The sequence below is a fragment of the Pezoporus flaviventris genome, unplaced genomic scaffold, assembly GCF_033815535.1.
Source record: "Pezoporus flaviventris isolate CSIRO_AGI_PZ_B2104156 unplaced genomic scaffold, CSIRO_AGI_Pfla_v1 ptg000040l, whole genome shotgun sequence".
Taxonomy (NCBI): Eukaryota; Metazoa; Chordata; class Aves; order Psittaciformes; family Psittacidae; genus Pezoporus; species Pezoporus flaviventris.
Window position 1 is genome coordinate 11,126,112 of NW_026892588.1, and position 27,512 is coordinate 11,153,623.

The 27,512-nt window shown below is 44.6% G+C and overlaps 3 protein-coding genes across 16 annotated transcripts in view; 2 read left to right on the forward strand and 1 right to left on the reverse strand.

The window, feature by feature from the left end:
- Positions 1 to 6,784, reverse strand: part of NGEF (neuronal guanine nucleotide exchange factor) — a 49,166-nt gene extending 42,382 nt beyond the window's left edge. The window contains exon 1 of the mRNA XM_061465315.1: positions 6,583 to 6,784. The gene's annotated coding sequence lies outside the window, so the exon portion shown is untranslated. The remainder of the gene's footprint in view (positions 1 to 6,582) is intronic.
- The window catches only part of NEU2 (neuraminidase 2), a 36,785-nt gene extending 17,133 nt beyond the window's left edge, over positions 1 to 19,652 (forward strand). The window contains exons 1-4 of one of the 12 annotated variants that reach the window (XM_061465323.1): positions 11,570 to 11,689; positions 15,367 to 15,581; positions 16,561 to 16,765; positions 18,541 to 19,652. In XM_061465323.1, the coding sequence (XP_061321307.1) occupies positions 16,565 to 16,765; positions 18,541 to 19,479 (1,140 nt within the window). In that variant the 5' untranslated portion in view covers positions 11,570 to 11,689; positions 15,367 to 15,581; positions 16,561 to 16,564 and the 3' untranslated portion in view covers positions 19,480 to 19,652. Of the gene's footprint in view, positions 1 to 2,297; positions 2,447 to 3,884; positions 3,954 to 11,569; positions 11,690 to 11,777; positions 12,011 to 14,290; positions 14,827 to 15,366; positions 15,582 to 16,560; positions 16,766 to 16,792; positions 16,904 to 18,540 lie in introns of those variants that run through there. The other 11 variants (XM_061465324.1, XM_061465322.1, XM_061465320.1 and 8 more) reach the window with 11 other exon arrangements.
- A 4,698-nt stretch (positions 19,653 to 24,350) lies between these two features.
- Positions 24,351 to 27,512, forward strand: part of INPP5D (inositol polyphosphate-5-phosphatase D) — a 53,200-nt gene continuing 50,038 nt past the window's right edge. For 2 of the 3 annotated variants that reach the window (XM_061465312.1, XM_061465313.1), the window contains exon 1: positions 24,351 to 24,607. In XM_061465312.1, coding sequence (XP_061321296.1) covers positions 24,474 to 24,607 — 134 coding nt within the window. In that variant the 5' untranslated portion in view covers positions 24,351 to 24,473. Of the gene's footprint in view, positions 24,608 to 25,085; positions 25,112 to 27,512 lie in introns of those variants that run through there. The other variant, XM_061465314.1, reaches the window with a different exon arrangement.

Consider the following 27,512-nt stretch of genomic DNA (forward strand, 5'->3'; position numbering starts at 1 on the left):
GTTTTCTTCTGCACCCTCCCTTCCACCACCACCAGGCAATTGTTTGTGTGGGACTTAGCTGGCTCCCTGCACTCAGTCTTCCCTGTGATAGAAGAGGTGTAGTAGAAAGAGACTAGTTGCTCTGCTTGCTGGTCGATCTAGTGCTTCATTCACATCCTAATTCCCCTTTAAAATGGGGAAGTGTATTGTCTGATCAAGAAGTGTTAAGTACTGTAGTAAGAAAGCATATGCTTAAAGAATGCTAAATGATTTTGAAATGAAAAATGCTCTATTTGCCAGTGTTATACAATGCTGCTGCCTAGTCTGAAAGGGTAATGAAGATTGCTTGATTAATATAACAGCCAGGCTCAAATCTCAAGCTATGCAACTCGGGGATATTTCAAAGCAGAAAATAACAGGTATGAATACAACTTGACTGTATGGTTCTTCTATACAGATGCATACAGTCACAGAAGATTAGCTGCCCTTGTCTTATTGTATAACATGTCCCTACCACCACCAGGGACAAGATAACAGTATTGATGTGCCTAAGTGGCCACACAAAATATGCAAGGGTTGTGTCCTGGCAGAAGGTAGGCAGATGCTTTCAGCACACAGGGCAGTGAACTTCTACACTGAGTTATCTGGTGGTGTGTTAGTTTTGCCGTCACCTTAAATCCATCCATGACTGGATGCCCCTTCAATCTATGCAGAAAGTACTGTCTTGGCTGCAGGGTGTTCATGCTCTATAAAGGCAGAAGGTCATACAGTCTTTTCTTCTTTTTTGTATATTGAAGTTGTTTCCAGTATAAGCTCTATTAATGACTCATCTGGAAGGTTTTGCACACTGAATGTAGGGATGAACCTTTCATGTATATTTGATGAAGCAGATGGAGCTCTTTAAGACAGTGTTTTGTCTTCAAGCCCTCGTAGTTAACACAGCTCCTTTAATACTTATTCTTTATATGCAATCTAAATATACATGCAAATGCCGATTTAGTTGCATCTTATCAGTTTCTTTCTAAACTGCTTTAATTATTTTGAAAGTCTTGTGCAAACGGAAACCAAACCTCTGCCTCCCACTGCCATCAGTCCCCCATTACGTCCCTACTCATGTATTAGGCATTGATTTTCTTTCTCTCTTCCCCAGTTTTAAGTGGAGTGGAATTTCATCTCTAAACTATTTCACTCCTCATCACAACGAGGCGAAAACAGCTCTGTTGGGATGGGGCACAGTCCAAAATCCAGCAGCAGGATTTACTCACCCGCTGCCGTTCCTGCTCATGTGGGTGCCAATCCCTTGAGGAGTGCCACACACCAGTGAGCTCTACTGAAGGCACTGGGGCTCCACACAGGCTCAGGCCTGCATTTGCATCAGGAGATATTTCTGTCTGAGTCAGGGGAATAGTAACACCCACAGACTCAGCCCTAGGCTCTGGCAGATTTAGCTCTCAGCAGATGTAGCTATGAATTCATCTAGCCTCATCAGTGTTTTAAGCTAATGCACAGACTTTAAGCCAGTGTAAGTGAGGCACTCTCACGTGTCCTGTTGAGCCACCCCTGCTACAGGGGTACTAACTTCCAGGAGAAGGATGCACAGGCTGCACATGTTACTGCCTCAGCCTAAGGGCCCTGACCTGCCTGACCATATGTATATTTATGTTTTCATCGTTACTGGTTGGATAACACTTCTTGGAGGTGTTATAGGTCCTGACCCTTTCTTTTAGGTGGTGGCAAGAGACAGTTAAGCATATGTCCTTGCTCAAAGCAAGGTACATGACATTTCACAAAGGAATTTGAACTATTTAGGTGCAAGGCCAAACTATTATTTGATTAAGGCTCAGGGGTGGAGAAAAATGGGAGGAGCATGAGATCAGACTGCCAAGAAAGTGAGATACAGACCAAAGAGCTTCACAGCAGAAGCCAGAGAAAAGTATACAATATTTTTGGGGATGCTGTCTGAAAGAATATCAAATTTTTTGACTCCACATGTTTCCAGAAAAACAAACATTTGGTGCTTATTTTGTAAATAAGATTGGATTCTATCACCAGTCCTAATAGAACCAAACTACAACCACTCCTATTTTGTGGTAGCCTTTCAGGTGAGAAAGGCTACAGAATGGTTTTATTGCCATGATTTAGTGAAGGTACCTTATTTATAGCAAGCAAAATCAAGACAGAATTATGCAGTTCATTACGTGCTTGTGACAATAAGACCTTTAAGTCTTGCACATATGTTACATAGGACCTATTTAGAAACACTTCAGAGACTAAAAATAAATACATTGGATCGGTTTAATATAGCCTGCAAAGCCATGTGCTTTAGGCACCATGAGACCAATAGAACAGGGCTTGGAGAGAGAAATCAGTGCATTTAAAATGGCTCAAAATGACTCAAATAGCCTTGCTAGATCTAAAACTTTTTCCAGAATTAAGTCTGTCATTGTGGGCCCTGCTACAGGTAGAGGTAAGCATACATGTGTAAACATAGGCACAGAATGAGTGTGTCCTACACATGGGTACTTACTTGTGACAGAAAAGCATACATGCCTTCACGCAACTTCCTCTGCATGAAAGATGGACTATTTATAACAGCTATTTTGTGTTAATTAACAAATATATATATCAATAGATACTTAATTATTGACACTAACAGCATGTTTTTCTGCTGTCAGCATGATTTATCTTTCTGACTTTTACTAATTATTTACAATTCAAAAATAATTATTAGAAATAGGTGCTTTCTTGTATGCCCCTAATAATTGTCATCTCTGCTCAATCCATGCATCTCAGAGTGTTCCAGCCCTGTCCCATTGCACTCCATTCTTCATCCATTGGGTCTCATGTAGCGGACATAGCTATGAGCTATAACTAAGATGTTAAAGAATTTCCCCTCTGGAGCTATACTTTATATGTGTATAGGTACATATATATATGCATTTATAAACATACATGCTCTCCAGCTGTGTAGGGGCAGTCAATCTAATTTTTAAAGTGGAAATCTACAAGCCCTTCTGGTTTTCAATATAAGCCCTTTAAACTAATTAAACACAAACCTGACCTTATTTTTATTCCTTCCCTTAAATTAGTGCACATGCAATGGCAAAAGTACATCCTTGCTTGAGACAGTCCTATGAAGGAAAATGTATAAAGCTCATCATGTCGTTCTGACATCACTGACATATTCCTCTCTACTACCAGTAACTCCTGTCTCTAGAGGATGCCCCTTCTCCTTTTTCCTACTGATTATGAAACATTGTCCCTGATGCCATCCCATTCCCCATTTCTGCTTAGAAGGTTACTAGTGAAATTGTTGCTAAGTAGCTGTGGTCTTAAACTCATGAGGTTTTGCTGGCTTTTCTCTGGAAAGTAAATGAATAATTAAAAGCCAAATCACTGCATCTCCTAGGCTAGGGGGGAGAACACAACTATCAGCTCAGGGCTAGGTGCAAATCACAGGACATAGCCTCAAAGCATACAACATGCAGTCTGCCTGGTGATACTTTCTTTTTTCTACAGGGTTGCAAATGGGAGCTGTGAGTCCTTTTTCCTTTTTGTTTGTTCTGTTCTGTATGGACCATGTGAAGCCTTTTAGCCATGGGAAGAATATGCAACATAAAGCTTACACTTAAAAATTAAAGGATTCTGGTATAGAAAGTTTACTTTGTGATGAAATAGTTTAGTCAAGTATACAGATTTAACAATAATGTCCTGAGCATAACACCTGGCTGAAAGCAGAGAGGTTTATTAATGCCAGGACGCTTAGAAGAGGAGGTTAGCAGATATCCTGGTTGAAGCTTTTCAAAACAGACTGGTTAGCAAGCATACAGGCCCAGTGTCCCCAGGGCAGACACCACCTGTGCTGTTACTTGGGGGAAAAATATGACATCCACTTCTATTTCTAGTTGCTGGTTGTCTATGAGACACTTGTTATGGAAGAAATGAGCTTGGGTGGTTATTTGAACTGCAGAGAGGTAAGAACTCAAAGAGGGTTTTATTTGAAAGCTTCCCTACAGAAGCAGTGAGAGAAGGTGGCTGATTTTGTTGATCAAGGAATAGTAGAGCTCTCAGTTTTGCCTCCCTCAGTGTTTATTGGGTGGAGGGTCCAAGGAGTGCCTGTTTGGTGAATCTGCTTGCAAATTTCTAGCTGCAAAGGAGCCAGAAGTCAGTTAGACATCAGAATCCTGTTAAACTGGTTTCTACTGGTTTGAAATGTCAGGCAGGCTTGGAGTGTTGCTGTGCCAGGCTATCCTTGTCAACTGCATCAAGCTAATTCCAGCTAATTTCAAACCTGACATAAGCTGATACTATTCTTACAGCCTCTTACTCTGACTGCATGTGTCTTTAGTAACTCAAGAAAAATACTTGATAGACAACTCTGGAAACTGTACAGCAAACAGCATCACTCATGCTACCTTGCCCTTCAGAAGGGCTCTTTTTAGCCCTACAAGAGGACCTGGCAGCAAGGGGAGCTTGCAGGACTGCAGCTTCCAATGCAGAGCAGCCTCTTCTGTCCTAGTATTGGGGTCGCAGCTCAGGGTTTAGGCAATCCCATCCAGAAGCCACTCCTACTTGCCTCTAGTTTGCCAGCTACAGCATTGCACTGCAGAGAAACAGGAACACGCGTAGTGTTCTCTGTCTGTGCATCCACAGTAAGTCTCTGATTTTTGGTCACACAACTGACATGGTCTCCTCAACCATAGTTCTGTAGGTCACCAAATGCTGTAAAAGGTTGGCAAACCTTTCCCTTTCAAGCCTTTCCTTCTAAGAGCGATTGTTACCCTCCTCTTCTTTTAAGCACAGGAAGAGGAAGGGTATTGAATTGACAGCTGCGGCACTGAATCAGGTCCTGTGAGAGCAGGTGTCATTTTTCAGCTCTGCCGCAGTTCCCTGGGCAACCTTGAGCTTTTCTTGTGTCTTAGTTCCCCAAGTCTAGACTGGGAGTGATATACTGTTTATGAATACTGTATTTCTTCCATAGTCTTTTTTTCTACTGAGTGACTTCAGCAGGAACTCAGTGTAAGTACAAAAGCACAACATGAGATAGCCTGATGGGTTCAAAAGAGCTCTGGCCAGTACTGTAATTAAAGAAAAAATTACCCAGTTTGGACATTCTTTTTTTTGGGGGGGGTGATATTTACATTTGGTATTTCCTACATTTCTGTGCTCATGTGGCACATTGTCTAGATTTCTAGTTCCTCAGTGTCTCTGTTGCTCTTTCCCCCCTAAGAAAGAGTCCTTATTTTAGGAATTGCTCCCTTTTGGAACAAAAAAAAACTTTCCGGGTTTTGAAGATTGAGTAACGTGCTAGACCTGTTGGGGTTTTGCTTCGTAGACATCTGTTTCAAAGATAATTTTGGCTAGGAAACAAGGCAGGGAGAAGATGAAATTTGTAGATGGTTCTAGGTTTTACTGAGTCTTGGCAGTTTTTCTTACTTTAGGTCTCATGGGGCTGCTTCCATGGGTTGCTGTTTGGAAACATGAAATATTGGCTCCAAGCACTATTGTGGGAAAGATGGTAATTGCCTATGAAAATCATAAAACAAGCTACTTCCAAAAGGAGAATTGGAGTGAAAGCCTCAGGCACTGGCCATATACTCAGGGACAGATGACAGTTATTATATAGCTAAAGCATTTTGCATTGTCCTCATTGCAAATGTCCTCTCCAAATTATAGCAGTGTGGGACAATGGGTTCTTTGTCTCAGGGCTCTTCTTATCTGGTAATTACTCTGGTGGTTCACACATCTCCTGTATTGACAGTTAGTCTTAAAGTAGATTTGATTTATCACTCCCAATTTGAGTCTGGAGAAAATCAGACCTGAATAAATTTTCTGTCCATCTCTTAATGTCAGCCAATTAGTCCTTTATGCAGGTTCAATGAAAAGTTTTCTTTTTTTTTCCTACTATTTTAGTGCAATCTCCTACTTTCAACTAGATCTGGAAGTGGCAGCTCCACTATAACAGTTGGATCTGTCGATAGTCTCATCTCTCAAGAGCTAGCTTGTTCTTAGGGAATTTTAGTCCCTGTTTACTTTGTGCATTTAAAAATACACAGAATTGCTGGTGCAGTGTTCACAGCTACACTGGAGACACAGCAATTGGTCTCCTGAGAGTGAAAGATCAGCTAAGGGGAATGGTCAGCCTGGTGTTAGGAGGAAAACAGGCTGTTTTTCCTATTTCCTGTCTTTATTTATGTATTTTTTTTAAGCAAGACCCCATTTGCCAGGAAAAATCACAGCTTGTCCTGCCCCTGGAAAAAGACACACAGGTTGGTTGGCTGTTTTGGGGGATGTTTGCTCTTCAGTTGGTCACATTAATGCCCGTTCTGTGCAGGCTGGGTCTCCTCTGACTAGGCTTCCTCCCTGCTGTGGTTTTTATGCATGTCAAGCTGTGCCAATGGTGTCTCTCATCTCTGTTAGCCAGCATTTCAACAGTGTCATGGCTGTGCTCTGTCTGGGTTGCATAGGACTCCTTCAGTGTGACTTCACTTGTAGAGCAAAGTCGGCTCTTTCTTGGGCGCTGAATTCGTCCCGCTGTGGCCTGAGGTTTCTTCCTCAGACCGTTCCTCTTCCAATATCCCCCCAGAATAGGATTTTACTCACCTGACAGTCTGGGGCTGAACCAGTCTCATTTGTCATAGGGATGAGGTATGTCCAACAAGTCTGGACTAAACTCCCCCAGGTTGTTAGATTTGCAATTCAGTTGTGGCTCCAGAGGTGGGTATGTCCTTTGGAAAGAAGATCCCTGTCCTTCGGTCCTTGTACCTTCTGTCAGTTCTGCTTAAGAGTGAAGTTTCCCTCAGACTTTGTTTGCTCAGTTTCCAGAGTCACAGCAAACATAATTTAAAGGAACAGCTTTCCCTTTACCCAGATAAGTTAGTACAAATATGCCCTGAATGTCCTTTGCACTGCTTGTGCCAAAGGCTTGATGACAGGGCATTGTTAAACCTCCCATATAAATCTTTAACAACTGGGTGAAGCTCTTGTCCAAATCTGCAAACGCAAAGAGTGGAAACAGCAAATGGTATTTGCTCACACTTTAAAGGCCCACTGGCTGAGAAACTGCTCCTGCTTTACATGATTTACAGCCATTTGAGATGAAAAGACCCGAATGTTTATGACTATTTTTAGGTTGCCAGTTTTAAATTTCATGTGTGTTCACACACCTGGACACTGGGGTGGATATAGCAGAGCAAGCCTGGTTTTATTTTAAGGCTTTTCGGATCTGTTAATCCAAATGCCAGTTAAAATTTTCTCCCTTGCAATATATGATTTCTTACTCAAGTTGTGCTTACATTTGCTGCTCTCTCCACTGGGCTTGCATGCTACTCTTTGAATGTCCCTCTTCTGTGGGCAGCTTAGGGCCCAACACTTCAAAGGAAGAGAAATAAGCCTGTAATGCTTGTAGATACCTCTGCAGTGCTATACTTAGGAGAGAAGTTTTTCCTCATCCTTGGGTAACTCACTTGGTATTTTTAAGCCTGCAGTTTGAATGACTCTTACAAACAGAATCACTGCGCAATTTGACGGTAGTCTTTCCTTTGACTTTTGAAGTTCACTGAACTTACCAAGTGCCTTGCTCATATCAAAATATTTTAATTAGTCATGACATTATGCTATTCTATTTAAAATGGAGCTGTATGCCCAGCCTCCAGCCTACTCCACGGGAGACCAAATGTTGCTTGAGTAAAGCTTTGGTTAATCTGAGGTCAGTCATTGTGTGCCAGTGTCCCTTTATATCAGATGGGGGCCTGAAATGGATGTAGAGGACTGTCAACAATTAATCCTATAATAATTAATCAAAGCCACCATCAGACCTGCGCACTCCTGGTCTGTCGGCTAGCAGGACACGGGAATGAGATATACACTGGAATTTGGCTGCCCCTCTGTCACAAGATTCACCGCAGGGTGAATTCATCCCGGGGTGAATCTACCTAACCTTGTGCGTCAGACTTGCTTATCTGAGTGCCCTGGCACTGGCAGAGTACATGAAGCAAAGGCCTCCAGTTTTATTGCATTTTCCAGTTATTAAATTGCTTCAGTGACTCCTTCCCAGTGTCGCTATTTTGAGAGCTAAATAAATCCTGCTTCTACAATCCCCTTTTTGTATGTAAATCTCACCACCTCTCTTCTTTTGCTTCCCATAGGTTGTGCCATTCGTTTAGTTACAAAAATAAAGTTTGTTGAGTTTTTTTTTTTGCATTCCAAATAGGCAAAGTAAATGGAAAAATGGTGTAATGTGTGTCATAGGCAGGCTGTTTAATGGATGTCTCTCACAGGGTAAGGAAGCTTTCCTGTTACAAACCCACGACTCGCCATGGAGTGTCAGCAGTTCTTATGGGTCCACTGTGGGGTGATGTTGTTGCTCTTTGGGCTGAGGGAGTATTATTTTGATTTTGCCCAATTCTTTCCATAAGGAGGCTATTACTTACTGGGAAAGAAACACTAGCAGCACCATTCTGTGCTTACTCTTTCTGAGGGAAATAAGAAACAACTTCATTGGAGTAAATAGAGTATGAAATGGTACAAATGCAAAGAGTACCTGCTCCTCTTACCTGCTGCTCTTACAGCTGGTATGGATATGATGCTGGTTTTAAATGTGCTCTAAATTCCTTAACTAGAATTGGAGTGAAAATAAAATGGCAGAATTTTCCTTGTCCAATGAACCCTCTTTCCCAAAGAGCTCTGCCACTACCATTTGCATTATTATTGTTATTCTGGCTTTTTCGTGTTTCGGTTTGGTTTTGGTTCTTTTCCCCTGACAGAGCAGACTTTCAGTCAGACCTCAGGTCTATAGGATTTGTGTTCTGCACAGATTATACCATATTCCGTCATAGAATCCCTAATGTCTGAAAAGCAGCCCAAGGTGTTCTACCTGAAAATTTGCAGAACTGCATCATTTCTTTCTCATATGGCCTGACTCTACAGAAGACCTCTGGATTCTAACTACAGCTGCCTGACAGCAGCTGCTGCACTGTACAGCACAACAAAAATGCTGAATTACCTGAGCTGGGCCTGCTTTTCTAATAGTGTCAGCAATCAATGGAATCAGGTTTGAACACTCTGCACTGATTATTTTTAATGGACTAGGTATCACTCCTTAAATGTAACCTGTGTTTGTTTCCTACTCACTTCTTTTCACATATGTTCATAAAAGCACTAGCTTCTGAATTCTTAGCCTTCATTTGCAGCTATTGCTATATCTTTCCTAAGAGGTGGCACCCGCAATTGAACATGGTCCTCAAAATGCAAATGCTCCATTGTTCAGTATTCTGTCATTATATTATCTTCTGCATTATTTTTATATCCTCTTATTAATGCACCCACACAGCCCATTTGCATTTTTTAACCTTTTTAAAAACGTTTTCATTACAACAATCAGATCTAAGGGCAATGAAGTAAGCGTGGAACAATAGAAGTGAAGAGCTTGATTCTCCTCAGACCTATACCCGTTTTAAACTTCACTAGTGACACTGATTTTGATTTACACCAAAAGCAAAGAAGGAGGATCAAGCCTAGCAGGTCTGCACCGAGACATCCATTTTTGATAGTTAGCAAGGAAGAGTTTTGTAATACAGTTGCAGCATACAACATGTTGTTTGGAAAAAAGCACTTTTTCCAAAGAGGAGGGGTTTTTTTGCAGATACAAGTCTGTGGTATGTATGAAGAGCAGTGCTGGAGGCCTGGGTGTTGGCAGTGCTTGGCAGTGGCCATGCAGGGGAAGCACTGCAGGGTGCCCATATGTTGACTGTGTGGCTGTCCTGCACAGGCACTGGGGTTCACCCTGGTTAATCTCAACATGACTAAGCAGTGCATTCCTCATTGTGGGAGTAGTTTTATCCATTGTAGGCTGTTACCTTCTGCACAGCCATATCTGATTCCTGCCCTGGGGAGCAGGGCAAGGCAGTACACCCCAGCTGGCTGCAGGGGAAGGTGGGAGCCTTAGTTGAGGAGGAGAAGATGATAAGGAGAGATCAGAGGTGGCCAGAGGCATGGCCACTCTGCCATGTGCACACTGCCAATGTAAAACAGCAAAACATTGCCACCACAGCAAGCCACATCTGGGACTTCCTGCACTAAGAAGAGATGGACAACCAGTTTTAAGTTGCATCTGGGCAAGGTGATTTCTGTTGAACAAATGAGCATTTATGTGTTGTCTGGCTGCAGAAGTGTGACTCAGAAAAGCACCTGAGTAACACTGCTGTCAGCCTGGAAGCTGAAAAAAGGTGAAGAAATCCACAAAGCAATCGTTCATGTCTGGCTTTCTGGCAGACTGCACCTTAGCAGCTTGTTAGTGCCTCCCTTCCTCAATTGCTTCTGTTTTACCTGACTCTGGATTTTCTCCATGAGTCACTGTTAAAAGTTACTATCTAGTGGATATCAATGTCATGGTCTCTGAAAGGACTTTCCCTCACATTGAATATTGTTTGATTCGAGGTAAAGCAGAGAGCTAAAAATGCCCTCAGGCTTCTCCTGTGTGTCTCAGTTAAAGCAACACTAGCCTAGTTAGGCAGAGTTTGTAAACATGGGGTGTGGGTTTGCGATACAGCTAATTTGATCTAACGTCAGCTGCCAGTCACAGAGGTGAGCCTGCTCCTCCTGTCAACAGCTTCATGCTCCTGCTTCAGATCATGCTGCTTGTTTGACTCCTGCTGACGCAGTCCAAGACAATGACCCAGCAGAAAACTTCACTTCTTTTTTTTTTCCTGGACTCATTTCTGCCAGGCTGACATCCTCTGATGGCTTGCCCAGGTGAGATGAGCATCAGCGCTGGCACAAGAAGGGATACAGGGTTGCTCAAGAGAGAGGGAAGATGGTAATTAGTAATACAGAAGCATTAAAGCATTTGGTTGATTGGCTGTAAATCCATGCTTTTGCAACTCCCTATTTGGCTTGCACAGATGGACTACAACTGCCATCAAATGAGGAGACTTTTATTACTCCTTTTTCATCACTAGCAAGATCTGTTTGTAGGATTGTTGTTTTCATTTTCTTGGGTCACTTCAAAGACAAGAAGCACTAATGGCAGCAGTGGAAACACAGTAGAGAAGAGGGTAAAGTGAAAGAAGCAGATAGGAAAGGTCATCTCTGTCAGCAGCAGCACAACATTAGATCATTATCACAAGGTAGTCCTGAAATCATTGGCTTGGCTACTCCCAGCACTGCAGGTGCTGCCTCTAAGCTAGGGCACAGCTGGGAGAAGGGGTGATGCCATCCTCTTCTTCCTCACCTGGGACCCCAGGCTCATACTCTCCTCTCTGTCCTTATGCCTAACTCTCCCCATTAGCTCATTGACTGGAGCTGCTGGGGTAGTTTGGCCCTGTCAACACCTCCACAGATGCTGCTGGGCCTGTATCTGCCTGCACCAGCACATTATTCCTGTACCACTGCGTGGGGACTCCTGTGCTAGTCCATTTCTTCATCCAAAACCAGCACGCTGATGGATTGGATGTGCCTGGAGCCAGAAGAGGAATATATCAGATGATCACAGCACCATCACCTGCTGGTTATAGCTATTTTCTGGGGTTTTGTGGCAAACTTTACCAGAGCTCAGGAGCACTCTGAGTGCAAGCGCCGGGAGTCTGCAGTTCCAGAGGAACTTTCCCCTCCTCAAATCAAGTGGACAAGAAGACCAAGACATAAGACAGCATGCTGAACTGCATGACCATTAGAAACAACAGCAGTTCTACAGCGCTGTCGATCCATGCAGGTAGAAGTATGCTGCTTAATTACTATGATAATTTCTTTCCCTAGTGCTTGTCCAGCTCACATGGAACCTCCCCTTATATGCAAAACAGGTTTGCTATTTTAAATGTCTCCTTGTGTATACATGCCAGCTGCTAGCTTTTCCTGGGATCCAGGGCAGCTGACATTGCTGCCAATATAAATTATTTTGCAGGTTGGAGACTAGTTGGCAAGAGTGTGGTGAGCCTCCCTTTTATCTAATCCAGTAGGAGTGCTTTTTGGGTTTGTTGTTTGGGTTGTGTTTTTCCCATTTGACGTGGCTTCCAGGAGACACAGAGTGAAAGAGGTATTTATTTATTTATTTATTTATTTTTAGTTCTTTAAGACAAAAAAACAACAACTTTTCCATAACAGTGGGCAGTGCTAGGAACTAGAAAGGTAAATACAACATCCTGTAGGTTCAAGTAGGAGTGCAGTTTGTGTATGCCTCCACCAAACATGCGCTAACATTAATACTGCTGCTTCATGTAATTCTTCTCTAGTGCTAAGAAAACCTCCACTTAAAGGTACAGCAGCTCGTGCTAGGCTGAGCCATGAGCCAAAAGCAGAACTTGATTGATTAGGAAAGCGTGTAATGGGGAGGCTGAAAATCCCCTTGTAAGTGTGGTACGAAGTTTTTACCACAAGAAACCCTTTCTGTTTCTAGTGTGGTTAAAAAGTTTAATCCAGTTGGCTGATGGATTAAAGTAATTCCAGTTCTGTGCCTCTTCACTTTTGAAATCTGAACGTTTTAATTTGTTTATTGTTCTCACTGATAACTCTTCTTTCAGACTTTATACTGAAGGTGATTTATTGGACTAAATAAATATGTGTGCTGTCTGGCTTGGTAGGAAATCCCATAGCCTAGGTTTAGTGTAGGATCTGCTCTAGGGGCACAAGAAAGCTGCAAATGGAGCACTGTGATGCTAGGCTTTGGCAGAAACAAGCACAATCATGCTGTTTGCCTAGGAGGAAAGGCTTGCACACAGGAATACGCCGTGTAGCAAGTATTCTAGAAGAAAATTGGGTCTGCTCTTTCTTAGCACTGTACAATTGGAATGTGGCTACTCCTGCCTCTCTCCCTCCCACAGTATCCCAATGGAAATGTCTTTATTTCTTCCAGTGAAACAAGAAATGTATTTCAACATAGCACTTAGTTGACTTTTATAAGTTTGGAAAGGATCAGGTCTGATGTTGAGTAGAGAACTATTGGACCTGGATTCTTGTGCTTGCTTTGAAAAGCAGGATTTTAGTTGGGTTTTGCACTTGACTTCGTTGGGCGTTTTGTTTGTATTTTCCCTCCTAAAGCTCCCTGAATGGATTGGTTTGTTCTTCTGGGATCTATCTGAATTCCTTCAGGAACAAGCTGCCTTCTGCACAGAACACTCTGATGGGGGCCAAGGGATAAAGTTCAGCATATTACCTCATTTCTGCTGGGTTTCTTTCTTTGTTTTTAGAGACATACTGTCATTTCAGCTTGGATCTGAACATGTTGAGGGCTGAGGCCAGGGGAAATGTTATCCTTTTTAGTCACTTTTTTTTTGGAGAGGGCAAATAAACATGCAAGGGCTCATCCTGCTCTTTAGACAAGTTTGTGTGTGCTTCCTTGAAGGACAGAAGCGGAAGGAACAAGTACCTTCTCCTAGTGTCTGCCAGCACCTAGCCTTTATGCAGCTTGAGCGCCTTCCAGGCATCAGATCCATCAGAGATCCATTTGTTGACAGCTGTTACTGCTTTTGACTCTTCTGGTGGGCTGGAAACACTCTCTGCTTTGGAAATCGTTACAGCCGTGTAACTTGCAAACTATGAGTAATGGTTTCCTCCAATTTAACTCTCCCCTTCTCTTACGTGTTTCCACTGTGCCCGTCCTTCCTCGTGTTTGCCCAGCTCAGGGGTGAGGTACTGGATCTCAGTACAGCAGCTTCCCTGGCGTCTTGCAGAGGAACTGCAGGTCGAGGTCAGCCTCCCTGAACAGGACACCTCACAGGGATAAACCTGGCAAATAAATGCGAAACTCCAGTAAATGCCATAGTGCGGAAGGGAATAATGGCTCAGTGGTTACCTGATAAACTTCCCTTTCCCTCACTAGCACCTCTGTCATCTGGAAAGAGGTTACCAGCTACCTCTTTTTCTCCTAGGAAAGAATTACACATCAACTCTGCTTCCCTTTTCTCACCCTTTTACCTCACGCAAAAGCACAGCTAACTCCAAGGTGACTGAATTGATACTGGTCTGAGCGGTTTGTGTGCTGCTCTCCAGTCTCCTGCTTGTATTTCAGGCCTTTGTGTTCCCACAAGTTTGTGGGGTTTTCCAGTTAAACCTCTTGGTCTTTCAGAATATATTGCTGTGGTCTACAAACTTTGCCTTGCCAATGTCCTTAGATTGTGCTGCCTGAAATGCTGCTACCTTCTTCCTTGCAAGCCACTCAATGCTATTTCAGTAGGGTTTAGGAGCAAAGTAGCACATGCATCCCTTGGCAGTTAAACCTCAGAGGGACTGGTATGTATGATATGAATTCCTATCTATTTCAAATAGATGGAAGTCACTTGATTTTAGTATTTTCCTCAATTACAGTTGCAAGTGCTGTGTCCAGGACCCTTGGGCTTGTTTCTATGGCAGTTATTCCCAGCCTTTTAACATCACACCTTCCCTCAAACCCCATTTGGCAATATGAGGAAATGAAGTGTTGCAACACCCACACCGAGCATCTCACAGAGCTCAGTGGACTAAGGACTAAGAACATGGGCAGAGATGTCCACAGATGACAGGCTCGTATGGGAGGGACTCGGGTGCAGTACACTGCAGCACAGCCTCCCATGGCACTGGTTTCTTGTCTTTGCATTGGGGACTTCATGTGGCAGCCTAGATCTTCATTCTCCCCTTGGTTTTGTTTTCCTTTCTTTTCTTCTCCCCTTGCCCTGCCCTCAAGCAGGATTGCAGTATTGGAATGGCATCATGAGCAGGAATGCCAGGGAACCTGTGCTGCACTAGGCAGGCTGACTAATCTCCCTTTAAATAATCTCCCTTTAAAATAGTCTGGAAGCACTCTAGGGCGTTTCTGTTTCAGGAGCCATGAGAACACAGCCATGACTGTGGTCTGTATAAATAGCCAGATCCATGCTGGTAAGTACTGAACAGCGCAGTTATTTGTTCTAGGAGGGTCTTCCTATTTTTTTCATGTTGCTGCATGGATAGCTGGGATAAATTCTGGTAACATTTCTGTACAGTAGTGGTGCTGCTGCCTTTTCTCAGACTGCCATTTCATCAGCAACAGTAAGGAGGAAACAGCTACTCTTCGGAGACAGATTTCTGTCTCCTGTGGCTTTTCCTACATCTCCTTTGTCTCCCGTACAGCTGCCTTTAGCTAAGACAGTGCAGTTCAAATCCTCTTGATCAGTGCTGTGAGTTGAAAAATCTCACTGATATTTATAGCATCTGGAAGGTGAAGACAAGGGATGTTTGAATACTCACTGCCTAGCTATGGATCTGGATAGAGCATAATGTGATGGTCCTGTCTGAGGAGGATTAGTTCAGCTTATCTGTGCTGTCCTAACTCAGTAATCAGCAATGCAAAAAACCCCCAAACAAACACACACAAAACCACAAAACAAATTGTTAACCAGGTCTGTGTTAGTTATGCTGGCTAATATAATCTTTTCTAAGATGGAATAGCGCAAACTATTCTCCAGGTAGGTATGTGCACTCTGCAGCTGCATAAGCAGTTGTCAGGTTGCCTCCATCTGGTCCTGGATTATCAAGGCAGCCTTCAAAAACATAAGTATCTGATACCTGGCCAATAGCCACTACAGAGCTTTCCAAGATTTAGGTAAATACGAGAATTCTCAACAAAGAGCGCAGCAAGTCTTGCCTCAGCTGAGGTAGGAGGCATTTGAATTTCTTACTCATAGTGTATTGTCATCTTCTCCCTGCCATCCTACCCACTCAATGCGTCAGAGATCTAATATTTTTTTCCCCTATCCCTGCTGAGCAGAGGATATTCAGGCCTTCAGCTTCTGGTATATCATGTCAGAGATCTTTCCCCCTGCTGCTCAGACACAGTCCCCCTGAGATAGTGGGGTTCTACCAGGGTAGGAGAGGCTTGGTGCAAGAGGATAGAGGGCTGAGCAGGTCTGAGGAAGAGAGGCTGTGTGGGGGTATAGCACAGACCACTTACATAGAGGTAGCTTCCCTAAATGCTTCCTCATGTTTAACTTCCTCCCTAATGTTGCTTTTAATTCACTGTACAGATGACAAGGAATGGGACACGATTCAGACAATTCTTTAATCTTATAGGGGAAAGGATGTGCTCTTTCTTTTTTCATGCTTAGTGCTCACTACCCTCAAATAGGGACACAGCGGAGGCCAGGGATTGCCTCAGTGTGTCATTGAGATGGGCATTTAAGCTCCTGTTTGGCAAAGCAGAAGTTCTGTGCTGGTTTTTGGAAACACAATCAACAAAGGCAGTAATGGTCTTCTGAGGGAAAATACTATAATGTTTAATTATCAACAGTTTGCTGAATTGGAAAGCAAATCGACAAAAATCCCAGGCCGTGGATTTAATTAAAAAGAAACAACAAACCATAGGCAGCTTTTCATTAACTGTTTTTACTGTACTTGCATCACTCCAGTAAGATCAGCCAGGCTGCTCCTGGGGTAAGATTGGTCTGTGTTGCCAGTATGCAACATGTGGGTTCTCTCTGGAAAAGCACAAGAAAAAGACAAAGCTGAAAGCAGAAGTTGTGTTTCAATGCAGGACAGGTCCCACTGAGCTGGGAGGGCAAAAAGCAGTGAAATCTGTCCCATTTTGCTGTGTTAAGTGTGGGTCAAATGCAGTGTGTTTTCTCTTCTTCCCCCTAGCACGATGGCTTCATTTCCTGTCTTGAAGCAAGAGACGTTGTTCCGGAATGGTACCTGGAGCTATCGAATTCCAGCTCTGCTCTACCTGCCACGGTTCAGCATCATCCTGGCATTCGCTGAGGAACGAGAGGATGTGGTGGATGAACATGCCAAGCTAATAGCAATGCGCAGAGGCACATATGACCCAGCCACGCACCATGTGCAGGTACCAGCGTGGGGAGGAAAGGGAGGAGGCTGCTCACCTGTACTGCTCACTTGTCCTTGCATGAGTTGAATGCTTGCCCTCTCACTGTGGGAGAAGGCAGCTTTTCATTCTCCCCAATTACACGAGACATATCTGCTTGTAAGTAATGCATGTGTCATTATTTAGATTAGATATAAGGAAGAAGTTGGTTATTGTGAGGGTCTTAAAGCACTGGAACGGATTGCCCAGAGAAGCCCCGTACCTGACAGTGTTCAAGGCCAGGTTGGATGGGGCTTTGAGCAACCTGGTCTAGTGGAAGTTGTCCCTCCCATAGCAGAGGGGGTGGGACCAGATGAACTTCAGGGTTCCTTCCAACCCAAACCATTCTGTGATTCTGTGTGATTATAACTGCTGGGATTTGACCCACCATTGCAGAGCTGGGGAAGCAAATGGAGAGATGGAACAAAAGCCCTCTTGCAACAGCAAAAATGTGGAGGAGAGGCAGAAATGGGGAATGCCACAGGGATGGTGAGGAGTGAATTAGCATTTTTTTTTTTATTTAATTCATTTTCTTAGGACTAATTTCTAGTTTAAAAACCAATTCAGAACAGCTAATCACCCCACGCAGAAGTGTCTGGTTTTTCTGTGCCAGTGAATTGGCTACCTTATTAATCAACTAGTTATTATTAACAGTTATCTTCCTGGGTGACTGGGGGTGGTGGATACTCTATTTATAATATTTTTTTGCATTTGCAAATGCATTAATGTCTTGAGGGAAAAAAAGTCATTATATTTTTCTATTCCAGTCCTTTCTTGGTGACTGGTTGTCATAGACTATAGACTCTCTTAAGAGCTGGGATCTGCCTAGCAGGAGCAGCTTCTGAGTGCACCTGCAGTGTCATACCATTCAGCTAACATCTTGTGTAACCCCGTGTAATTCAGTTAGGTAGGGCTCAGTTGGTTTTAAACTCAGTAACTTGTGTTCACATGCTAGAATTTCTTAAAATGGAAATAATAAATATTCCCAAGAAGTTAATACTGGTGGAATAGACAAAGACAAGACACGACCGAAAAGGGCAATGAGCAAGTCAGAAAAGCCAATTAATATAAGATTACTGGAAAATAGTGCTGCTTTTACTAAGCCAATAACATGATGTAGGAATAATTTTCTAATTGCAATGTTAGTGTCAGAAATGTGATTGTGTTTTGTGCTATTCATTTAAAGACAGTCAAGGCTTGGAGAGTTGTTACACCTGCTCTGTGACCTGTTTTCTGTGTTGGACGACTCAGGGTCCAAGTTTCCATACCAGAGTGTGTAAAGCCATACAGTCTGCTCTAGTGAGGTGCCTCAGTGTGGGTTGATATGCTCATTCACACAAATGGAATAGGAATCTGAATGGAAAGGAATTTCTCAGCACCTAGGATACTTGAAAAGGGCGCAGTTACCTAGCTGACTTCCTAAAAAACACTGACAGCACAGTGTCTGTACACTTTGACCACTGGGCATGTCTGTGTGTCAGACATGAGCTGCAATAAGATTTCAGCTCCAAAGCAATAATGAAAAAGGACATAATCCACCTGTTTGGTGAGATGCACATGCATTGTGTCATGCAAATGATTTTCATTTATGTCTGGCAGTGCCAGTGTACCGTCTTCCCATTTCTTGCTCTATCCACTAACTTCCCTTCTGTTCTCTTCGTGCTCTTCTGTAATTTTTATCTAGCCATCTTTACACTGAAACATGGACCTGTTTGTAATGGTGTGTTTCATTCTTGTCTCCACACGGGGCCTGGCAGTGGAGTAGAATGGAGACCATTGTCAACGCACAGCTGAAAGACCACCGATCTATGAACCCCTGTCCTGTTTACGATGAGGTCTCAGGGAAACTGATCCTGTTCTTCATAGCTGTCCCAGGAAAGATCTCTGAGCAGCATCAGCTCAGGACAAAGATCAACCTGGTACGTCTCTGCTACGTCACTAGCATGGACCAAGGGCAGACCTGGAGCGCTGCCCGGGATGTCACCAACAGTACCATTAGCACTGAGTACAAGAACTGGGCCACTTTTGCAGTGGGGCCAGGTCATGGATTACAATTGCTCAACAAGGTCCGGAGCCTCGTGATTCCTGCCTATGCCTATCGTATCTTGCACCCTAAGCAACACCCCACCCCTCATGCCTTCTGCTTCATCAGCTCTGATCATGGGACAACGTGGGAGATGGGGAACTTTGTTGGGGAGGAGAGTGCAGTGGAGTGCCAGGTTGCAGAGGTGCATACCTGTGGCAGGAAGGTCCTCTACTGCAATGCAAGGAGCAGCAGGGGAGCCAGAATCCAGGCTGTCAGCTACAACCATGGGGTGGACTTTGAGGGAGGCCAGCGGGTAGAAATGCTGGTAGAACCTCCTTCTGGTTGTCACGGAAGTGTAACTGCCTTCCCACCTCCCCCTGATGCCAGATGCCAAGACAGTTGGTTGCTCTACACTCATCCTACAGATCCAAAGGGTCGAAGAGATTTGGGAGTTTACCTCAACAAAAGCCCTTTAAATCCAGCACACTGGACAAAACCAAGCATCCTCTTCAAGGGTCTGTGTGCTTATTCGGATCTGCAGTACATGGGGGTTGGGCCAGATGGCTCACCCTTGTTCTCCTGCCTCTTTGAATACGGGACCCACCAACAATGTGAAGAGATAATCTTTGTAATGTTCACTTTGAAGCAAGCCTTTCCATTAGAGTGCTGAGGCTTGAGCCTTTCCATCATCAACCCTCTGAAAACCACATTTGCTGATAATTCTTTCACTGTTACTTGTCATCTTTCAGCAAAAGGTTTTTTCTGCTCCTCCTGCACCCTTATTTTGGCATTGGCCTGTGTTGTCTGTGGATTACAAAGTCTATTAAACATAGTAAAAATAAATATGTGTTTGGTTTTGTTTTCTATTGCTTGTTCTAGCTTTTTGCCTTCCCCTTTGGCTGCTATCTTAAGCATCATGCACTCAAAACAAGCATGACCTTTGTATAGGTCCTCTTGCCTTGAGGCTTCTGATAGACTTGATTAGGGACAACATAGGGCCTATGTTGGAACAGATGGCAGTGATTTTATGTGAGCTGAATTCAGAAAGTTGCGGAGAAAATGCTAGGGAGGACCCTGGGCTGACTGCCCTACGGCTGCAGTTCCCTTCTTCAGAAAAGTGCTTTGTCAGGTGCGATGCTTCTTGCAGTCAGTGCAGGACTTGCTGGCAACCCCAGATTTCAGGGCTTGCTGTCTTCAATTCAGCAGGGCCATGGGATGCTGTGTGCTCAGGATGTTCCTTGCTCACTTCTGCAGTGGGTTTGGGTTTGCCTTGCTGAATGGTCCCCCAGGGACTTCTGTCTTACTTAGCCTTCTCCTTACTTCCCATGCAGTACAGTCTTCCTTATTTGCCCTTTTGCTTACACTGCACTGAGAAGATGGTTTCTCATGTAAGAAAACTTGTGCTCCGGCTGCTCCCTCTTCCTGGACAGTGACAGTAGGACCTATGTAGGACACAAAGCTGTGGTTTGGGACCCTGCCGTGTTTGGGGATGGGGCAAGTGGCAGAAATGGCATTTTGCCTGTATCAGAACTGCAGGATCAGGACAGGGCTGCAGGGGGAGCTCCCAATTTGTAATCAGGAGGGGAAATACTTGCTGGTCTTTTGAACACAAATGCTATGATCCACACAGCAACTGCTCTTATCGCTGGCAACCCAATGTCTTGCGAGCATAGCTGCTATTATTACACAGTATTATTGGCATGTGAGGCAATGTGACAAACAAGTAACATTGCCCCACTTCCAGTAAATTGGAAAGGCAATTTGAGTGTCTTTGGTGCCAGAGGATGGAGACCTGACCAAGTCCAGAGCATCATGAAAGTGCTGAAGCTTTAAGGCTTTCCAACACAGACAGATTTTCAGCAGGTGTCTGAAGGACACAGCCCCAGTTATGGTGAGAGAGATGATTCTGTGGCTATGGTGTGATTTGAAAGGAGGCATTATGCCCTGAGTAGACAAGGGGAGTGACCAGAAATGAAAGGGTACCAAGGGAAACACGTCAGAGAAGATGGAGCAAGGAAAGCTTTACCCATGCCTCTGGACAAAATCCTGCTCTATAAACTAGACTGTGCTTGTTTGCTGTGTGCTGTGTTTGTATGTGTGCACATGTAGAATGGCTCCAAGGAAAATACGTTTTTTTTTTTTCTCTATTGGTGGAGAAAAATACCTGCTTTCCAGAGAACACTCAGAACATGTCCATCTTTGGGGAATGCTAGCAGGTCCAATAGGATCCTTAGCACTCTCATTGCTCATATCTGTGAGTCTCTGCTAGATCTGTGGCCCCACTCTTGCCTTTTATTGCTGATAGCTTTCAGGGATAGTGGGAGAAGGGGCTCTGATTTTTTTCATCTAGATTTGTTTCAGGGCACCTGGAGACTGCAGGTACCAAGGGAGTGAAGAGATCTCATGGCCTTCACAATGCACCTGTAATTTGCCAAGGCTTTCTCAAGCAGCATGTCAGTAACATACTGGGCTGGAGTAGCACACAGTGGCCCAGCTAACCAGTACTTTGTGGGTGTTACTCACGTGCTCTTTAGATGTAGGCCGGAGTCTAAGTACACCTTTGTGGCCAATATCCTGTTGGCTAATGAGGAAATGTTGTATTTAGACTTCAGCAAAGCTAACTGCTGTCCTGCAGACTTCCCTTGTCAGGCATACTATGAAATCCTTTTGTTTGGTGACATGAAAACATATATTTGAGAACTCATCTGACAGTGCACAGGCTGAGAATATAGGGGGTGGTTGGGTGGCCACTGTGCGTCTTGAATGATGCTACAGACAGTGTTTACTCACTGATTTTGGGCAGGCTGGTGAGTTTGCAGCCAGCTGGTACTGTACTACCTAGGCACCTGTAGCAAACCCAATTTAGATAAAGTATTTATTGCAATGTCTGAGAGACAGCCTGGAATAATATCCTAATGTGAAGGGAAATAATGTTTGCTTTGTCCATAGACTGCAAGAAATGCAATTTTTGATTATCCAACATCAAAATGTGTCACAGTTCTTTGTCTCTGGCCTCATTCTCTCAAATAAGTTTAAAGGGAATACTGCTGCTGGTGCAGTTATCTAAAAGCTTCTTTTGAGCTGACTGATGTACCTGCTATTCTTTTGTTTTACAAGTGTAGCTCTTACATCATGCTTTGTCCTGGCTGTGGGATGACAGTGTGGTCTATTTGAAGCACATCCTATTCCTTGTGGAAACAGTAGGGCTGTGCTGGCTACATGTATAATATCACCTGGCAGGTTACTGGTGCAGGCTGAACACTGCACTAGCTGTCTACGATAAACGCTTAGCTCTCCTCTATATAACTTCTCTAATCTCTCCTTCCTCAGGTCCACTCACCAGTCTTCTCTGACACAGGCATGAAAGGAAAGAAGAAGAATGCTTATTTCCTGCAGAACAGCCTCTTGTCTCTGTGTGGGACAGAAGAAGTTGCCGCAGGCCTTTGGGAACCAGGTAGTTGAGGACATGTATAAACTTGTTTGCTGACCATGCATGGATCAGTCTTTCTCCAGCACTGCAGAATACACATGCCAGAACCATAAGAAACAAACCAGATGCATTTTCCCCTTCAGGCAGTGTTGCAAATGAGCCATTAGGGATGGCATGTTTATGTTAGGGGATTGGGATTCACCTTTTGGGCAGCTGGAGCTGTACTGTGCTTTTTTTTTTACGACCAAGAAATACAGAAACCAGCTCTCATATCTTATTGCCACAATCATCACACGTGTTTGGATCCCATACATTTGATACACTTTGGATGCCATACACTCAAGGACGTGTGTGTGGCTGGACAGGGATTCACACGTGAAGGAAATAACAGCAACTTGCTAAAAACTGGTGGTAAATTGGTGGTGAGATGGATAGAAGTTAAGTATTCAGCTAATCAGTCTCAAATGTCTGACTAGGGCTTGTACTTATCTGTTACCTTATGTTAACTTGCAGTACATCAGAAGCTCTCAGTTTCATTTCAGCAAAACTCATGTTGTTCAGCAGCTCTGTCCACTTTGTATCCCCATATGGGTCTGTTGCACGGAAAACACTGTGAGGTCAAGCAGTGGTTTGACATTCAGAGATGTTCTGCTTCCTGCTGCAGCTGTGCTCCAGAGAAGCTACTCTTAAGTATCAGAAATCCCAAAGTTGGTACAGGTGAGGCTAGCAGCACATTATGGCCAAGCAGGACTGTCAAAGGAGCTGCACAATCCCTTTGCCATATGCAGCACTCTTCTTGGTGAACACAATAGGATTTGTAACCACTCTAGCTTACAAGAGCTTACAGCTGCTGTCCAGGCAAAACCACTTCATGGCATTCAGCATCTGACTCCATTCAGGCACCTGTATCTGTGGGAGTCTGGCTCCTAAAGCACCGTATGAATCTGTGTGCAGTTGAAGGGCAGGTCCAGCTGAGCTAATTTTGGTCTGGAGACAGTGCTTACTCAGCAGGGACAGGAAGCCCTGCACATTGCAGTTCTGCCATTTTGGCAGGGTACCATGCTGGCCACACAGTTTTGAATTGCAGTGCCCACAGCTGAATGTCAGTGGCACAGATTAAGCTGGACGCAGAGCAGATGTCTAGATAACTGAAAGCACTACGAAGGCTGGCAGGAACAAATGCTGGGCTGTACTGCTTCACTCTCTTGATACCCACAGATTCTGGTCTCTCCCAGTTTGGTGATAAGCTGCTCTCCCCTGCCATGCTGTGAACAGGGGCAGCACTCTGGGAGGTGAGTGTTGCATAGGCCCAGCACTGTCTGTGCCTCTCCTGGGAGCTCCCCTCCGTACTCTGAGTCCCAGACAGTAGTCCCTGCTCAGCTGCTGCTTTTAGCTATAGATCAAATGTGGATGTGCAGAACTGCTGCCTGCAAAAGCAGAGTGGCTGGAGGTACAGGGTAACCAAATCTGTCATACAGGCAGTGCCCCTAGCAGTGTCCTTGCTTGCTGCAGACATGCCCCTCATTGCTCTGCCTTGGAGATGCAGCACTGAGCGTGCTGTAGAGGAGGGGCAGATATACAAAGAGAAGGGAAGTGAAAGCTTTAGTTCTCCCCACCCTGATGCAGCTTGTCAGACATGGCTTTGCTCCATCGCATCTTTGGGGATTTAGAGGAAGAATGATCTTTGAATCCATCTCACAGTAGGTGACAGGGAGCTTTGGTCAGGAATGGGGCAGTCAGTGCTAAGTATCCTAATGCGCAGTGTGTTCCTGATCAATTTGAAGTTTATTTAATCCCCATGGAGACCTGTTATGGGTAGGATATAGACAGGAAAAAGATGGAAACTCAGAGGGTCTGGCAACAGATCAGACATGGGATGGCAGGCCACCAAAGCTTGGGGCACTGAATTGGTGGGGAGTAGAAGACATTCCCAGCTGGGACTTTGTATCATGGAGTATCAGGACACGAAGGGGGAGGGAAAGGCAGGTAACATGGGCTTGCTAGTCGCTTCAGCAGCAGCATGAAGAGGGAGAGCGGGGGCTGCAGTAACATGTCACACTCAACTCTCTGAGCTGTTTGAGTTGAGGAAGTTGTCCGTGGCTGAGTTTCCTTTCCCTCTCTGTACTACTGAAACAGGAAGCTGGTGAGCTGAAGCTGCCTGATCGTTACACACAGACACACAGCCAGCTCTGGCAGCTGCTGCACTGGCATTCAGGTCTCCTCCAGCTCCAGCAATGGATCAATGCTGGTACCACGGCAACATCACTCGCTCCAGAGCCGAAGACCTGCTCTCCAAAGTAGGCAAGGATGGCAGCTTCCTTGTGCGGGCCAGTGAGTCAATTGCTTCGGCATATGCACTCTGCGTGCTGTAAGTACAGCTTTCCAACGCGCGCTTCACGCGGACACTTCTGTCCCCACTTGTGCAGGGTGTTATTCCTGTACTTCCCCAGCACAAACAGTTGCTGTGGCCACTGGGAAGGTGAAACCCCTGTCAGAGCATGGCTGGTTTCACCTGACTGGGCCACAGGGAAGGGAAGGGTTGGGAACAGGGCCAGGCCGAACAAAACAATGTTCTTTCACTACCATACTGCTCACGCTACTCCTGCCCCTGGTTCAAAAGGAGAGAATAATCAAAGAGACTGGCTGTGCTCTGAGAAAAAATAACCTCTTGGCCTCTTTGTTAACAGCTTGGGTCAGGTATTTACATTGAACAACTCAAATACTGAGCTTGGTACCCAGCTAGGACTTTCTTTTCTCTGGGCAGTGTTTGATACACCTGCCTGTACAGTGCTGTATTCCATTCAGCTAAAAGGCTTGAAATAACTGCTGGAGCTGTGCATGATAGGCCTGGCACAGTGGTGATGCTCGCAGGGTAAATATTTCACGTGGGAGAGAAGTGCTGGCAGCCCTGTCCATGCTTCCCTTTCTAGGCTGGGGATAGGAACCAGAGCAAGACCTGCTGCCCTGGGTTTGTGAGGGGCAGGTGTTATTCCTAGAGGCAGGAATAAGAGGAGACTGAAGTCAGTAGGTGTGAAGTATGAGGCATTTTACTTGCATTGCAGAGAGCTAAGACAGCTTCTCTCTGCTTAGGAAATACCACGAGAGTCTGCTGTAGGCTCCTCTTTGCTTAGGAAATACCACGAGAGTCTGCCTGTAGGCTCCTCTTTGCTGCCGTTGCACATCAGATGAACAGAATTCATCCTTACCCCACGTTAAACTACCAGCAGGTTTCTCAGTGTAGTTTCCTTCTGAGAGTCTATTTCTTGCGATGGTAACGGCGGTGCTGCTGTTTATAACTCTGGTCTAACTGCTTGTCTCTGAGGTCAGGCTTCTGGTGACAGCCCTGGCTGCTGCAGAGGAGTCATCTGCAGCAAGCGCAGGGCTGGGTAACTGCCCTGTGAGTGTAGGTGTTGGGGATGGGTGGCTGGGTGATGGGGGGTTCAGAGAGCAGGGGGCGTGCCTGCCTGTTGAGGTGTTTGTAATAACATGGGGAAGGGTTGTGTCCTTCTGGAGGGAGCAGAGAAAGAAGGGTGTCTGTAGATAGATAGCCAGGACAAGCAGGAGGAAGGAGGAGCAAACATGTAGCATGAGCAGAGGGCCCAAGTTGTGAGTTGGGGAACACTGTACTAGAATAGACTGTTGCTTCCATTGAGTATTTTTAGTATGACACCTTTGATTTGACCTGTAACCAGTATGTACACAAAATATTTTACCAAGTGATGGTGGGGATTATGGAAAAGGAAGGTGCTGCAAGAATGTCTATTAATATGCATCTGCATAAGTTTTTCCATTGTAAATGTTTATGCAGCCAACTTTGAAAGCCTTTTGTGACTTGAGAGACATGGGATCAGGAAATAGAAACAATATCATGACCAGGATTTTCTGATCCAGGAGCCAAAGGTTATGTTCTTAAATCCATTCTGAGGTGGCTAACATGAATGGCTTGATTAAAGGAATGGGGAGCACCCAGCCTTGTCAGCCAAGAGCAGCTGGATTGATGAAGGGCTAGTAATAATTGCACTGAGAATTGTCACCAACTTCTGTCCAAGTTCTCAACAGGCTTTTAGCTTATGCTGATTTGCAGTTAGCTTGTGAAAAGAAAGGGTTAAATAAGTCCCTCCTAATGTTAGCTTTGCTGAAGCTGAAAACTTCCTCATAGATGTATCAGTTTCAGCTGTGCTGCTGACTGGAAGGTGCTTGAATTCTGAGCTCTTCAGTCACTTCTGTTTAAAAAACAGACTGGAGACAAAGAATGAGCAGGAGGAATTGAAAGCCCAGCTGCAAAGTGTTTTCCCAAAAAGAAAGTGAGAAAGTGCCAACTGTGTATAGACATGGAAAGCAAAAAAACCCCATGAAATTTGCTCTGAAAAAGAGCTGTCGTATTCTACAAACCTCTAATATTTATTGGGCAGATGAGTCAAAATCCAGTAAAAGCACTTATTCTATAATAAAATGAAATGGTGACTTTATAGAAGAGCTGCTTTAGGAAAACAGGGTTTATAAAGAATACAGACAATAAGGGGGGAGGTGTACTTGCAGGGCTTTCCTCCCCTGCTAATTCTGAAACTTGCAGCAGCAGCATTTCACTTCGCACAGCGCTGAGCGGTTAGCAGAAGCAGACGGGATGCTCCTCCCCCTGCGCTGCTGTCCTCTGCTCCGCTGGGCACTGCCCCATAAAAGGCAAGAAACAGAGCCGTTTTCCTCCTCCTTTCTCTCTGCATGGATCGTCCGATCTGCCCGTTTATTGTCAAGAAACGGGCTCTTTAACTTACCTGGAAGGGAATGCCTGGATCTGAAATCAACAAGAGCTTGCTCAGCGTTCACAGCGCTGGTGTCATTCCTCCAGGGGATCTGCTTTTGGTGGCTCGTGTGAATGGCTGCAGGATTAACACTTCCAGAGATGACTCTAAAGGCTAGGGGCAGCTTTGGGATCCCGTTCGGAGGACACTACCTGTGAGATGCCCTTTCCAACCCCCTGTGGGGACAGCCTCTCTCATGGTGCATCTAGCATCATGGAGAGCACTGTAGTCCTGTTTAGGATTTCCAGGGGCTCCCAATATGTATATCATCATCTGTGCATACAAATAGGAGAGGACAGAGGAAACAAAAGCCTTGTCCTGTTTCCCCATTCTGGTTGATTGAGAGTACAGAGAGATGATAAAGTACTTGCAGACATGTTTAAGCTGAGGCTGATGTTTTATTTACCCCCCACATAGGCATCCTGAACAGTGGCTGAGCAATTCTGAACTCAGCCCAGTTTCTAGGGAGGACCT